This window comes from Castor canadensis, chromosome 7 (assembly GCF_047511655.1).
Source record: "Castor canadensis chromosome 7, mCasCan1.hap1v2, whole genome shotgun sequence".
NCBI lineage: Eukaryota > Metazoa > Chordata > Mammalia > Rodentia > Castoridae > Castor > Castor canadensis.
In genome coordinates, this window is record NC_133392.1 from 153,583,745 (window position 1) to 153,597,760 (window position 14,016).

General features: G+C 45.9%; 1 protein-coding gene, 1 non-coding gene and 1 pseudogene across 2 annotated transcripts; 2 read left to right on the forward strand and 1 right to left on the reverse strand.

Moving 5' to 3' along the window:
* Positions 1–1,716: 1,716 nt before the first annotated feature.
* Positions 1,717–1,820, reverse strand: LOC141425394 (small nucleolar RNA U13). Its single transcript, XR_012450443.1, has one exon. It is a non-coding gene; the product is annotated as a small nucleolar RNA U13 (small nucleolar RNA).
* A 1,813-nt stretch (positions 1,821–3,633) lies between these two features.
* LOC141424709 (PRAME family member 12-like) lies at positions 3,634–8,410 on the forward strand. Its single transcript, XM_074077981.1, has 3 exons — positions 3,634–3,738; positions 4,265–4,861; positions 5,953–8,410. The coding sequence occupies exons 2-3, from the start codon at positions 4,530–4,532 to the stop codon at positions 6,524–6,526; spliced, it is 906 nt and encodes a 301-aa protein (XP_073934082.1). The 5' UTR covers positions 3,634–3,738; positions 4,265–4,529; the 3' UTR covers positions 6,527–8,410.
* A 2,252-nt stretch (positions 8,411–10,662) lies between these two features.
* Positions 10,663–13,395, forward strand: LOC141424894 (PRAME family member 6-like; annotated as a pseudogene).
* Positions 13,396–14,016: the final 621 nt, after the last annotated feature.

The following is a 14,016-nucleotide window of genomic DNA, read 5'->3' on the forward strand; positions in this document are numbered from 1 at the left end:
CCTTCAGAGTCACACGTGTTGGGCCACATGAAGGTGTGTGACATTCATATCTTCTTATTTTGGTTTGGTGGATGTTTTTCAGCACAGACTTCTAGGCCTTCACAGCCTTTGCTTTGGCTTTGGGAGGGGTAGGAGCTTCCTTTTTCCCTTTTGGCACCACCTTGGTGAAAAGAGTCAACTTTAATTATTTAAATACTCATTTAATTGTCAATAATTGTAAACACACCAGTTCACACTGGCTTGGTGGACCAGGGGTGCAATCCCAGCACTCAGGAGGCAAGAGAGGAGGACAGAGCTCATGGAAATCATGAACTACATAGGAGACCTTGTCTAAAGAAGCAAAGAAGCAATCAAGAAAGTACAAACCACAGACTGACATTTCAGAAATCCTTTTCAATGTGAATTATCTTTAAATCCAGAGTCAGGATAAACAGATACAAGTTAAACTCTGCATCTGCCTTTGGTCATATTATACAGCTCATGCAACAAGAACTGAATGTAGTAAAATGAGCATTGCATCTTTTCGGGCTGTGGAGAGAGTGAGCAGAGAGACTTATGCCCCCACCCTTCCCATTATCTACTGCAGCAAGAGTTCTACACAATGGCCTTCCCTCTTATTGTTGGGGTGTGTTTTCACCTGCAGTGGTGTTTTGAAATGGGACAGGGACCTGCAGTGTCCTTGTGCTCTATGGCCCAAGATAAGAGCCTGTGGGGAAGACCAGTGTTCTGGTACATAGAGATCATCTCTGAATATTTTAAATGAATTGCTCAAATGTATTTTCTGTTGATTCAAGTAATGTTGTGTTCTCTATTGCTGGATACCTTTATTTGTGTATTTATTTCTGTATTTCTGCATTTACTTATTTTTATATTTTTTCTATCTTCTTTTTTTCCTTCCTTCTTTCTTTTCATTTACTTTTTCTTCATTTATTTATTTGAGAAGGGTCTCAGGGCGATGCCCAGGCTGGCCTCCAAGCTGTTGGCTCAATTCACCCTCACCCCTCAACCTTCCAATTAGTGTGCACACTGTACCCTGCCAAGCTGTTTTAACTGTGGAACCTATTCATAATGTTGACATGGCCAAACATCTCAAAAAAAGATTTTTAGAGTTTGCTTTTTTAACATCAGGAACAGACTGAATGCTTTCCTGTCTCAAACTCAGGATTATGATGGTCACAAAGCAGAAAATCCTTAAACTTTGCACCATTCCTGAGTCTTTTCCTTTCAGAGAGGAACATGACTCACTCAATTAATCTGGAAAGAGTTGAACAGTCAGAATTAACTGGGTGGAACTTCAGGAATCTAGTCAGAAGCTGCTTCCTGATTGAACAGGAGGCTGTTGAAAAAGGTACTTGTAGAAAGGTCAATAAAACTTCAGAGGAACCAAAGGAAGAGAAACAGAGTCCTGTAGCCTGGAGTCACTGCCTGGCCCTGCTGGGATTCAGAGAGCCCTGGAGCACCTCTTGCACACTGGTAAGTGACTTACTGCCATAAGGACACCCCACACCCTCCCTCAGTCAGGCTCTGTTGCTGCTTTGGACCATGGTGCCACTGAGAATATTATGAGTTCTACCTCTTCAGTTAAACAGGTTTCAGATTTTTTTTCCTTTTTGGCAGTAATGGGATTTGAACTCAGGGCTTCACACTTGCTTGGCAGGCAGCTTACTGCTTGGGGCACTCCTCCAGCTGTTTTTTGTGTTGTATATTTTGTGTGTGTGTCAGAGTGGTAACATACCAACATTGTAACCAAGTTTGATGGACGCGCATGACATGCAAAAGCGTGAATGTCCAGTCATCATGCTCTGGAAACAAAAAAGGATCTATGTAGGGTGTGTTTGAGATAGGGTCTCTCAAACTATTTATATGAGCTGACTTTGAACCATAATGCTCCTGATCTCTGCCTCTGTAGTAGCTAGGATTGCAGCCATGAGCCCCAAGCACACGGTCCCCAAATATCTTGAGAGTTCCTGGGCTCGTGCCATTCTTAATTTTGTGTTGTTGTTTTGGGTTTTGGAGAGAATGTCTGGCTACATAACTCCAGCTGACATTGAAATCACGATTCTTTCCTGTTTCTGTCTCCTTATGGCTAGGATTACAGTCCCATGCTTGGCTTTCATTTGTAGACTTCTGACACAAGAGGATTTATTTTATTTTCTAAAACAGCACCATCAATTTGACTGGACTTTTATTACTTAACAATTTAAATATTACTGTAGTACCTTAAATTATAGTATCTAAGTGCTCTTGTGATTTTACACATTAAATTCTCCTTATTTATTTATTTATTCATTCATTCACTTATTATTTTGGAGACTTGTTTTCACTACTCAGCCCAAACTTAATGAAATTCTTATAATCTTTCTGCCTTACCTCCCCAATGGTCTGATTGCAGGCGTGGGTGCCCCCAGCATCTACACCACCCTTGCAATGAAAATTTTAAAACAAAGCTGGGACTGAGCATGGTGTCTCAACTGTAATCCCAACCTTTGGGAGGCTGAGGCAGAAGGATCAATTGTTGGAGGCCAATTGTAGCTACAGGGAGAGACACTGTCAAAACAAGAAAAAGAATGAAAGAAAATGGAAAGACAAGAAGGAAGTTTAAAAGCACTTTGTACAATATTTTGTACCAGGGTCTTATGTATTTGGTTCATTTTATTTATTTATTTATTATTTATTTATTTAGTGTAAATGGGGATCAAACCAACCCAGCATCTCATGTAAGTCTGGCAACCCTCTGGCACTGAGCTCCACCCCAGCCTCTGCAGACTTTAAAGGTGGAGCCCTCTCCTAACCCAGGCTTCTCAATCTCCTCTCCCAGGGCTCAGTGCTCCTAAGAGCAGGGCTGGTAGGTGAAAATGTCCCTCTCAGAGTTTGCCTTAGACCTAGGGTTTCCATCTCAGAGTCAGCATTTCCCACATGCTGTCTTCTGCTGCTCCATGGCTTCCACAATCACTTATTCAAGGATTGGAAACTAATTGTATCATTTTCTAGTCTCCTTACTGCTTCAAGCAGGAAGACATAGAATGAATAAAGAATGTAGGGAGGGCGGGCACATGGGACTTCCCTTGCTTTTGTTTTGGGATCTTGAGTGATGACCAGAAACCTTATGACAAAAAGGCTGGAGTGAGCTGTCCAGCTCCTTGATGTCCCTTCCAAGAGGACCTGAACTACCAGGAGCATTGGTAGGAAATGCAAAAGCAATTGTGAACTTGTGCCCATGTTGGTACTGGTGAGATGCTCATCCTGCTGCCTGATGTCACAGAGCTGTGAATTTGTGGCCCTCAGGTGCTAAGGGGTAATGGAGTAAACTCAGTTCTCTTCTACTATTGCAGAGCAATGACTTGGTTCCTGAGTTGGGTCCTTGAATGGTGAATAGGGGTTTTCTTGGCTTTGGCCTGACAGGTGTCTTCCTGGATGCTTGGCAGGAGCCTCTCATTACAGATTCTTCAGAATGAGCATCAAGGCCCCACCCACCCTCCTGCAGCTGGCAGGGCAGAGCCTTCTGAGGAACGAGGCCCTGGACATCTCTGCTCTGGAGGCACTGCCCATCGAGCTCTTCCCTCCTCTGTTCCTGGAGGACTTAGCCAGGAGATGCAGTAATATCATAAAGGCCATGGTGCAGGTCTGGCCCTTCCCCTGCCTCGCCCTGGGGGCCCTGATGAAACCTTGGGACATGGAGGCCTTACAGGTTGCCCTGGATGGGATTGACATGCTGCTTGGCCAGCAGGTTCACCCCAGGTGAGTGTGACTCAGGGAATATCAAGTGGACGGTGCTGTGGTCTATAGAAAACTGAGTTGAGAACATAGAGAGAAGGGAAAGTGACATCTGATCAGGAAGGAAGAAATTAGAAAGGCGGGAGCTATCTCTGAGCTCCACCTGGAAAACGCCTTCTGGGAGTAGAGGACTAATTAGGATGGATGTGAGAATGGCAGAAGGAGCTGAACCTGTGTCAGGTGTTAGAAGTGGGAACCATTATTGATTCAATTGGAAGAGGGTGGAGAAAAGGAAGTGAGAGTTCTGCTCATGAAGCCCAGCCAAGGAGCTTTTGTCTAGTAAGCAAGTGGACCTGGGACTGTGACTCAGCACGTCAAGAAAAAAGAGGGAGAAAGACTGGAATAAAAACAGAAGGAAAGAAAGAAAACTAAGATGGAGATGAAATTGAAAAGGGCACAGTGATGTCCAAGATGGAGGCTGGGGAATAGAAGCACAGGTGAATGATGGGAACACTGACAAGATTCTCAGACTCTCCCCGTTTCTCCTCAGGAGGTGGAAACTGCAGGTGCTGGACCTCCGGACTGTGCACCAGAACTTCTGGAAGATTTGGTCAGGAAACATGGCTGGGCACTGCACACCACAGGCCAAGAGCAGGAACCAAGCAGAGGCGATCCCTCTGAGTACAGGGGTGAAGCAGCCCTTGAGGCTGATAGTTGACCTTAACCTGGAGCTCAGTGACCTGGATGAACTCCAAATATACCTGTTTGAGTGGGTCCTGCAGAGGAAAAGTTTGATATAGCTCTGCTGTAAGAAAATGCAGATTTGTGGATTGTGTACCTGCGGCTCCAGGGCATGGCCCATCCATAGGGTTCTGTGCCTGTTGGAGCTGGACTGGATGGAGGAGTTGGAAGTGCACTGTCCATGGAACCTGTGCACCCTGGGCATTTTTGCTTCTTACCTGGGCCAGATGAGAAACCTACACAAACTCTGCATCTCTCATACCTGTGTGTTGTCATGCATTTCTCCAGAACAGAATGAGCAGCTTGTCACCACCTTCTCTTGTGAGTTTGGCAAATTCAACCGCCTCCAACAGCTCTATATGAATGGCGCTTATTTCCTCCGTGGGCACATGCACCAGGTTCTCAGGTGAGGATGAACTGGATGGTCTAGGCAGCACGGAGTCAAGCCTTTCCTTGTTATATTAGACATGGGAAACACAAGCTGTTTGCCATCCATTGGAGATGTCAGTTGATGTATGCATTAAATGTGTTAAGTGTTGAGTTTTTCTAGTCTATTCTGTAGTGTGGACACTCATAAACCATCAGTGTCAATGTGTACACTTTAAGGTGGATGACCTAGAAAGGGTTACCATGCTAGGAAGCCAGCTGTAGGGGTCAAGCATAGGGGATAGACTATGAATTCTTCTCTGGGAGGTGTTCTAAGCTCACGTGTGGAAGTAGGAAGGAGGGGGGACACTGAAGGAGAGAAGCACCTCACACCTGCACAGGTCACCACGGGAGCTCTGAGCTCCCCACCTGTGTGAGCATGAAAGAGCCTGTCTCTAAGTCCCTTTCTCTGAATGGTGGTGTTGCGCTCAGGCAAGGGGGGAGTGGTGGGAAGTGTGTGGCACTGGGGCTGAGGGTGAGGAGCAGGAGAGAAACAAGGGGACAGTGACAGATGCTGTGCTGGGGATACAGGCAGGAGTGAGGTTTCCAGAGCTTGTCTTGGTTTGTCCTTCCTGCAGGCCTCCATTGGCCAGAAATGGGCATTGTGTGCGACACTGAGGAGAGGGTGCTGTGTAGAGGGGCATTGAGCCAGTAACACAGTGTAAAATGCCCCACCCCAGATGTGGTGACTAGAGAACACACTAGGCATTGAGGTTTGAACTCAGGCCTTCATGCTTGCTTGGCACTTGCTGTTACAACTTGAGCCACTCTACCAGCCCTTTTTTTTCATGGGATTTTTCAGAATAGGTTCTTAGGAACTATTTGCCCAATGCTGATTTTGAAACACAATCCTCCTGATCTCTGCCTAATGAGTAGCTACGATTACAGGAGTGAGCCTCTGGCACCCACCCTGTGACCACACTAATAACATGCATCATCCTTGGTATCAACCATGTACAGGTTCACCTTGGATGTGGATGGAAAAGGTCCACCTCTCCAACCTAGGTCCTTCCTGACTCTCCTCAATTCTATAATCTATTAGCCAGAAATAACTGCTTGGTCTGTCCTCAGGTGCCTGAAGCTCCCCTTGGAGTTGCTGTCAATAACTCACTGCCAGCTTGTAGAATCAGACTTGAAACATCTGTCCCAATGCCCTAGCATCCACCAGCTCAAACACCTGAGTCTGAGAGGAGTCACGCTGAGCTATGTGGGTCCTGAGCCCCTCCAAGTTCTACTAGAGAGAGTCACAGACACTCTGAAGACCCTGGACTTGGAGGACTGTGGGATCAGGGACTCCCAGTTCACTGTACTCCTGCCTGCTCTGAGCCACTGCTCCCAGCTCACCATTTTCAGCTTCTATGAGAACCACATTTCCATGAGTGTCCTGAAGGACCTGCTGCACCACACTGCCAGGCTGAGGCAGTTGAGGCAGGAGCTGTACCCTGCCCCTCTGGAGAGCTATGATGGGCTGGGTTCTGTGGTCACAGGGAGACTTACCCAACATTGTGCTGAGCTCATGGATACACTGAGGACCATAAGGAAGCCCATGATGGTGCTGTTCGGTACTGAGCACTGCCCTCAATGTGGCAACCGATGGGTCTATAACATGGAGCACTGTCTAAGCTACTGTTGGATGCACGCCTAGTTGATTACAAATATCCAAATCCTTTTCTTGGCTACTATTAAGTGAAAGCCAAGGCCTAGGGATCTGATAATGATAACAACGAGTAAAGGGTTTCAGCCCACTGTTCAATAGGTTTGGGAAAAATGAAGGTGATGGAGGGGGTTTCAGATTAGAGGGAATAGGTTGCAACAGGGAGCAATGGATCCTTCTGACATGTGTCTTATGCAGTCAGAGATATGAATCATAAATGGCAAATGTGGCTTCAGGCTGGAGAGGTGCATGAGGCTGTTGCCCCTTCATAATCACCAATATCAGAATAGTCTGAACCTCCATGCAAACACTGTTTGTCTGCCTGGTCTGTTATCCTGGTGTCCAGTGTGAAGGGAGGAAAGTCCTGTGACTTTAGGGAACCACGGGCACTGAGCAGTCTCAGCAATGAGGCTGAAGCCCAAGAACTCTTGTCATCAACAACTGGAGCCACTCTGACCACTGTCTTCCATTCTGCCTTCTCTCTGGGCATCTGTGACATCCGTGTGTGGCTGGTCAGTGGTTAATGCACACAGGCTGTCAGCTGAAGTGAGCACTTCAAACCCACTCTAAAGGACAGAGTCCATTTGGGATCCACAATTCTGGCTATGGTGAACCATAGACCCATTCATGGAGGATAAGGAAAGGGAAAGACGAAATGGAAAAAAAGAGAATTGGATTAAGCCATATTTCAGAGGTCATATTCTTGGGTCTCCAAACCATTTCCTTGGCTCCAGGAGAGAAGGCTTCCAGTATGGTGACAAATATTCCTCCCTTGTAATAATGGTTTACTTTACAAAAATTAGTAAAAGTCTATCAAGAAATGAAAATTGTAAAACCCCACAGGGCTGGGGGCATGGCTCATGTGGTATAAGAAGGCCCTGGCCCATCTGAAGCAGGGGGAGGCTTCATGTAAGGGGAACTCCTCCTTTGCCCTCTTTATCTCGCCTAGCAGGAACCAAGGCTACCAATTCTCCTATTCAACCTCCATTCCTGTTAACAAGGAGGAGAACAGGGAGTCTGGCACAAAATGGGAGTCACCCTCTACATGGGGCCTCCATTTAATCAGGATTCACCAAATAGCAGAGATTCAGCAGGTAGCAGCGGTGGGAGGTGGGAACACAAAGCTGGATTCAGTGATGTGTGGCTAATGTGGTAGAACATCTGCATAGCAAATGAGGAGTCCTGAGTTCAGTCCCCAAAACCAAAAAAACACACCTGGATTCACCTTAAGTGATCTGAAAAGATCCAAGCAATAGGCTTCCTGCACCCTCTGCTGGACATTCAGGACAGATGCACCACTGAGTGTCTTCCAACACCAGTTTCCTGCAGTCATTACAAAACTCCTGTGATGATACACTATTAACCATTAATAATGTGATTTGTTTTTTGAAATTTTAGCAAGTATTTATTTTAGTATAGCAAGATGAAATAGTGAGAAATGGGGGAAAAAAGGGAAGAAACAGTCCCTGCTCACCGTGCAGGAAATGGAAATAAAGTTTACTATGTTGTGATTTTAAGGAATAATAAAGATATAAACCACTTTGAAAATTATAGAGATAATTTAGATCTTTCACAGAATGCAATAGTATTAAAAAATAGTGTTTAACTTGATTTTCTGGTTCCAAGAGAAGAAACTTGCCCTGGGGTGTAGTTCAGTGGTAGAGTACTTGCTTAGCAACTGTGAGGCCCAGGCTTTCATCCCCAGCACTGAAAAAAAAAGTAACTGAGTAATAGTTGAAAAATTAAGCTGTTTGTGGTGTACATGCCTGTAATCCCATATTCAGAAAGATGCGGTATTAAGATTGTATGTTTGATATCAGGATATTGTGAAAGCCTTTCTTAAATTAGTAAAATTAAATGAGACATTGAAAAATAGATGTGTCAATGAATGATAATATTACTTATTTAATAAATGTTTAGAAGAATAAAATGATAGAGCTTGAATTGGCACACTTAATGTTTTTGGCAGCACTGGGGTTTGAACTCAGGGCTCATGTTTGCCAGACAGGCATTCTACAACGTGAGCAACTCCATCAGCCCTTTTTTGCATTGGCCATTTTTGAGATAGGGTGTCTAGAGCTACTCACTGGGAATGGCTTCAAACCACAGTCCTCCTCACCTCTGTCTCCTGAGTAGCTAGGATTACAGGTGTCAGCCACTGGCCACATTTATTTTTTAATGTTGCCTTGGTTACTTCTGTGTTTAGAATCACAGAAAAATTGATCAGAAGCTCCCCAGTTCCCACATCCCCTGCTCCACACGGGCACCACTTCCCCAGGAGCAGCGTCCCTTTCCAGAGGGAAACAGACATCACTGTTCATAGACCCCCAAGAACACACATTTGCAAATCTACAGTTGACCTCTAGGCTCATTCTTGCTGTTGTCCAGTCAACAAGTTTTGAAAAACATGTAATGAATGAACCCGCATTGCAGGATCACACAGAAGTTTCTTGTGCTCAAAATCCTGTATGCTCTGCCTGTTCACACCCCCTCCCACCAGAACCTGCCAACAACTGGGTTTTCTGTTGTCTTTCTGCTAAAAACCAACCAGGGTTAACTGTGTTTTGTTTCAGGAATTTATTCAAATAGTGCATTCTGATTGGACTCTAATAGTTGAAAAGGTGAGATATGAGTAGAAAATCAATAAAACTTATTTAGGAAAACATCCAGAACCCTGAGCAGGGGTCACTTCCTGGCCTGCTGAGAGGCCTGAGCTCCTACCAACCTCACCCACATCTGTGAGTCACCAACGTCAGTAAGGACACCCATCCTACCTACCCTCAGCCAGTCTCAAATAGTGACAGACAGTCAGGATGTCACGGGAAACTTTCCTTTTCATGTTGCCCAGATGAACAGATGGAAGGCCGTGATTTTGCCTCAAAATGTAGTGTTGGCTTTTATCCTAATCACTTTGATTTCTGCTTCACTTCATGGCATTTAATTTTTTTATCTGCTGGAGACAGACACTGCAATCTTGTGCATTCTAGGCGAGTGTTCCACCATGGACCTGAATTCCCAGTCCCTCACCATTTCTTGTTGTTTTCTTTTTTCCTTTTCTTCAGTGCTATGGGCAGAATTCAGGACCTTATGCTGCTAGGCATTCAATTAACCACTGAGCTGAATTCCTAACCCCTTGTGAATTCTTAATCAAACACCTAAACATAGAACATCTGATTGGAAATTTATCTCTTCACACTTTAGTTTGTTGGGTAGATCATAAACTTTGTGGCTTTATGATTTTAAGTTTGATATTCCCTTTAACTCAAAGCTGAATCATGTTCTATACAACAATTTTAAAGCAGAGTTGTGATTGATTTGTTTCTTTTCCATAGCCACCCCAGAGTGTGAGGTTCCCGGATGTGATCATGTACATATGGGGATATACATCTCAGAGTGTCTGTTTTCTTCTTTAATGTCCAAATGTTGTATATTACTGTTACATGACTTTCACAATAGCTTTTAAAGTTTTTTGACAGGATTGGAGAACAAAATGGCTAATAGTGACATAGGAGGCAGAGATTGAAAGGAGAATTGAAATTCCTTTCCTGTAGTCTTTGAAATAAACATGTCATGTATCCACCACCATCTACAACTCATGCATTTGGTTTCCATTCAAAATATAGTGAGGTGGGGCTGGCAGAATGGCTCAAATGGTAGAGCACCCACCCAGCAAGCATTAGACCCTGAGTTCAAGCCCCAGTACCACCAAAACAAAACAAAATCCTGGCCCACCTGCAGAAGGAAAAGGACATAATAGGGTCTTAAGTGACACTGTAAGATTTGTGGCTATGGTCAAGATAGAAGGGACTTTAGTTGGCAGTGCCAGGCTTTGCATGTGAGCAGTCCTGGCATTATTCACGTGATACCCAAACCTTGTGAGCCAGGTACTAACACATCACCAGGACCTGATGAATGGTGAGCCCTAGTCACCTGCCCAGACTACAGAGCTCCCTAGATCCCCAACCCATCCAGCAGGAGACTAGGAGAAAAGGACAGGAAGAATGATTGTCCCTCTGTGACTCTCCACCCTCCTCCCTAGAGTTTTCAGTCTTCTCTGCTCATCCCACCACTGTCCTTCAGCACAGTAAAGCCCAAAGCATTGAGACTTGGGCCTCTTTGTGGCCACCATGCAGTGGAGGAGCACCAGGGGCAGAGAGTGCACACTCACGGTGAAGCGGTTGGGCACAAGGTCCCACATGGACCTGGAAAAGTGGGCCACCTCCATTTTCTCATCACGGTCCAGAAAGAACAGCTGTGGTAGGTGGGCTCTGACAGGGCTGAGTGGGGATGGCACTGATGTAAAATAGACCCTGAAAACAGCGAGACAGATGGAGGTGTATGTGAGGAAGGCAAATCCAAGAACAATGGGCAGGAGCCTTGTTACCTTGTGTAGACAAGCCAAAGTCCTTAGCTCCAAATCCTCAATCCAAGTGGGAGAAACAGATTAGCACCTCCAACACATAATGGGGAACAGGTGCGGTATGACTTCACGTGCAGGTTTGGAAAACAGATAGGCTGAAACATTTGTCTACCCCTTTAATCCCAGCTATTGGGAGGCTTAGATAAGAGCATTGAAGGGTTCTATGGGGTGGGTTGAAAGGCTACCCAGGCTTCTTGCCTGAAAATCCATCAGGATCAGCATCCAGACCCCACCCATCTTCCTGCAGCTGGCAGGGCAGAGCCTGCTGAGAAATGAGGCACTGGCCATGGAGCTCTTCCCTCCTCTCTTCATGGAGGCCTTCACCAGGATACACACTGAAATCATGAAAGCCGTGGTGCAGGCCTGGCCCTTCCCCTGCCTCTCCCTGAGGCCCTGACAAAGACACAAGACCTTTAGACCTCACAGGTCATACTGCATGGGCTCAACGTGCTGTTGCCAGCATGTTCACCCCAGGTGAGTACACCCAGGAAGTCTGAAAGGAGAGGCCCTGGGAATCCAGGGAGATACAGATGTGAACAGGGAGAGTTGAGCACTGAGTATAGACCAGAGGCTTCTGATAGCACCAACCAGGAGGAATAGAGAACACAGGGGCATTGCTGGGCCCATATGGGACAGGACTTCAGGAGTGTACAAAATCCTTAAGATGGAGTCAAGGATGGCTGAGGAGGCTGTACCTGCCTCCTTCCATAGGGAACAGAAAAGGGGATCAGGTTGTGTGAAGGAGTTGGGGTGGAGAAAAGTGAGACAGAAAGAAGGGATCAGCTGCTGTGAAGGAAGAGGTGTAAAAGCACAGGGAAGGCCCAGTGTCCTGGCAAACACAAGCTTTCCTTGGCACTATGGAGACTGAGGCAGGAATATTGTATGTTTGAAGTGAACCTGGGCAACAATAGCGTGACTTGTATTTTAAAAAGAAAAAGAAAAAATCCCCCAAAACAGCTAGAAAGTTGGGTCCTTGCCTGAATTCTGAGGCTCCTTTTTCACCCGTAGGAGGTTGAAATTCCAAGTGCTGGATTTTTGAAAAGTGCAAGTGTACACCCTGGCAGCTGTCCATGCTGGATGCTTTTGCTCCTTGTCTAGACCAGATGAAAAATCTCCCCAAACTACTTCTCTCACATATCTACAGGTATCACAGATGGATGCCTGCCACCATCTGCCCAGAGGAGCAGGAACAGCTGGTCATCTAATTCACCTCTCAATTTGTCAACCTGGCCCACCTGCAGGCACTTTCCCTGAACTCTGTCTCCTTCCTTGAAGGACACCTGGACCAGGTGTTCAGGTGAGGAGGATGGACAGCTTTACCTGCAGACCCAAGAAGGCCTTGCCTTATCACAATTCATGGGCACCTACTGTGTGCCAGCACTGAGGTTGTCACAGAGATGGAAAAAGAGAAAGATTAGTGTCTGTCTTGCTCACCTGCTCAGTTGTGAAGCCAGGTGTCAGTGTCATGTAAGCACCACGTGAAGGCAGAGGGCTAAGTGGACTCTTTGGCCTAGGAAGGAATTCCATGCCCAGAAGCCAGCTGTGGGATCAGATCTAGGGAGGGTCTCCACCTTAAAGTCATTCCCTGTCCCCCACCTCCTACTGTCTACAAATTCCAACAACTGATTACTTGGTCTCTCTTTAGGTACCTGAAGACTCCGTTGGCGATACTCTCAGTAATGGGCAGCCAGCTTACAGAAACAGACTTGAAGCATCTATCCCAGTGTCAAAGCATCCACCAGCTAACACACCTGCACCTGTGTGGAATCACTATGACATATTTCAACCCTATACCTCTCTGAGTTCTGCTAGAGAGAGTTGCAGACACCTTGAAGATCCTGGGCTGGGAGGACTGTGGGGTCTGGGACCCCAGCCTTTTCCCTCCTGCCTGCCCTAATCTGCTGTTCCCAGCTCTGCACCTTCAACTACTTATGACACCCCATGTCTGTGGCTGTCTTGGAGAAGCTGCTGTATATTCCACACCTGTGGAGGTCTATGGTGCCCAAGGGACCACCAGAGAAGACTGGGCCAGCATATGGATGAGATGACCATGATTTTGAAGCTATTAAAACACACCAGGACAATCTAATTCAGTAATTAATTCCATGTCCTCTCTGTGGCAACCAGGCACCTTATGAACAGAAACCTAATCAGTGTGATGAGTGTAGATCTATCTAGTTACTGGAGGCATTGAAAACATTCTTCTGGACACTTGAGAACCAAAACCTCAGGTGTAGGTGCTTCCTAAAGGGAACCCAGGGGCTTCTTAAAGGGGGCAATGTTGACCTGGGGAGTTATGACACACCCATAGACAAGTGTCTTACATAGATTCAGAATTAGGAATTGAGTTTCTAGAGGTAGAATCTTGCTTGCGAGTTATCCCAAGGCATTACCCCTGTTGTGGACGGTTGTAAAGAAATAAAGAGAACCTCAGTGTAAACCATCTGGTGTCCTCCATGATCATTTCGCCTGGTGTCCCGTGTAAACCACAAAAACCCATGTCTGCTCAATAAGGTGTGGCCCCAGGTCTTCACAGCATCCAATGAAAGGGGGCCATTTTGATCATCCCGTCCACACTCTGTTTCTCCTTGTTTTCTTCTTTGGCTGTTCTTTGAGTTCCTACACAAGTGGCCCACCAACCATGTGCATCAGAGACTGACTTCCCAAGGTCAGGTTGAGCTGGGAGTTGCAGGAAAGTACTCTGGAATATGTTTGCTATGTCACATCACAGGTTCATCCAAGGGGAAGTGGGATGTATTTAAGAAAAAAAGCCCTCATACACTATTTTGAAAGAAAGACCATAGGTCACAGAGGCTTGTGACAGGAGTTGGTATCAATCATGGGGAAGATAGCTATTGCTAGGTAAACAACTTGTGCAAGGAGCTCACCTGGAATCCTGTGATTTTTTAAAGAATCCCTTGCATCTGTGGGCTATAGGCATAGGGCTCCACCTTCATAACTTCCAGCCTCCATTTTGATAAGTTATGACATAAGTGGATCCATGTTGACAACTTCCACCAGATGCACACACAAGGCCTGGAAAGTGTTAGGTGGATAATCG

Excerpts from the sequence above, each read along its gene's own strand:
- LOC141424709 (XM_074077981.1), top strand. The coding sequence starts at position 4,530 with ATGCAGATTTGTGGATTGTGTACCTGCGGCTCCAGGGCATGGCCCATC. Across the intron at positions 4,862-5,952 it reads CACATGCACCAGGTTCTCAG|GTGCCTGAAGCTCCCCTTGG; the intron begins GTGAGGATGAAC and ends GTCTGTCCTCAG.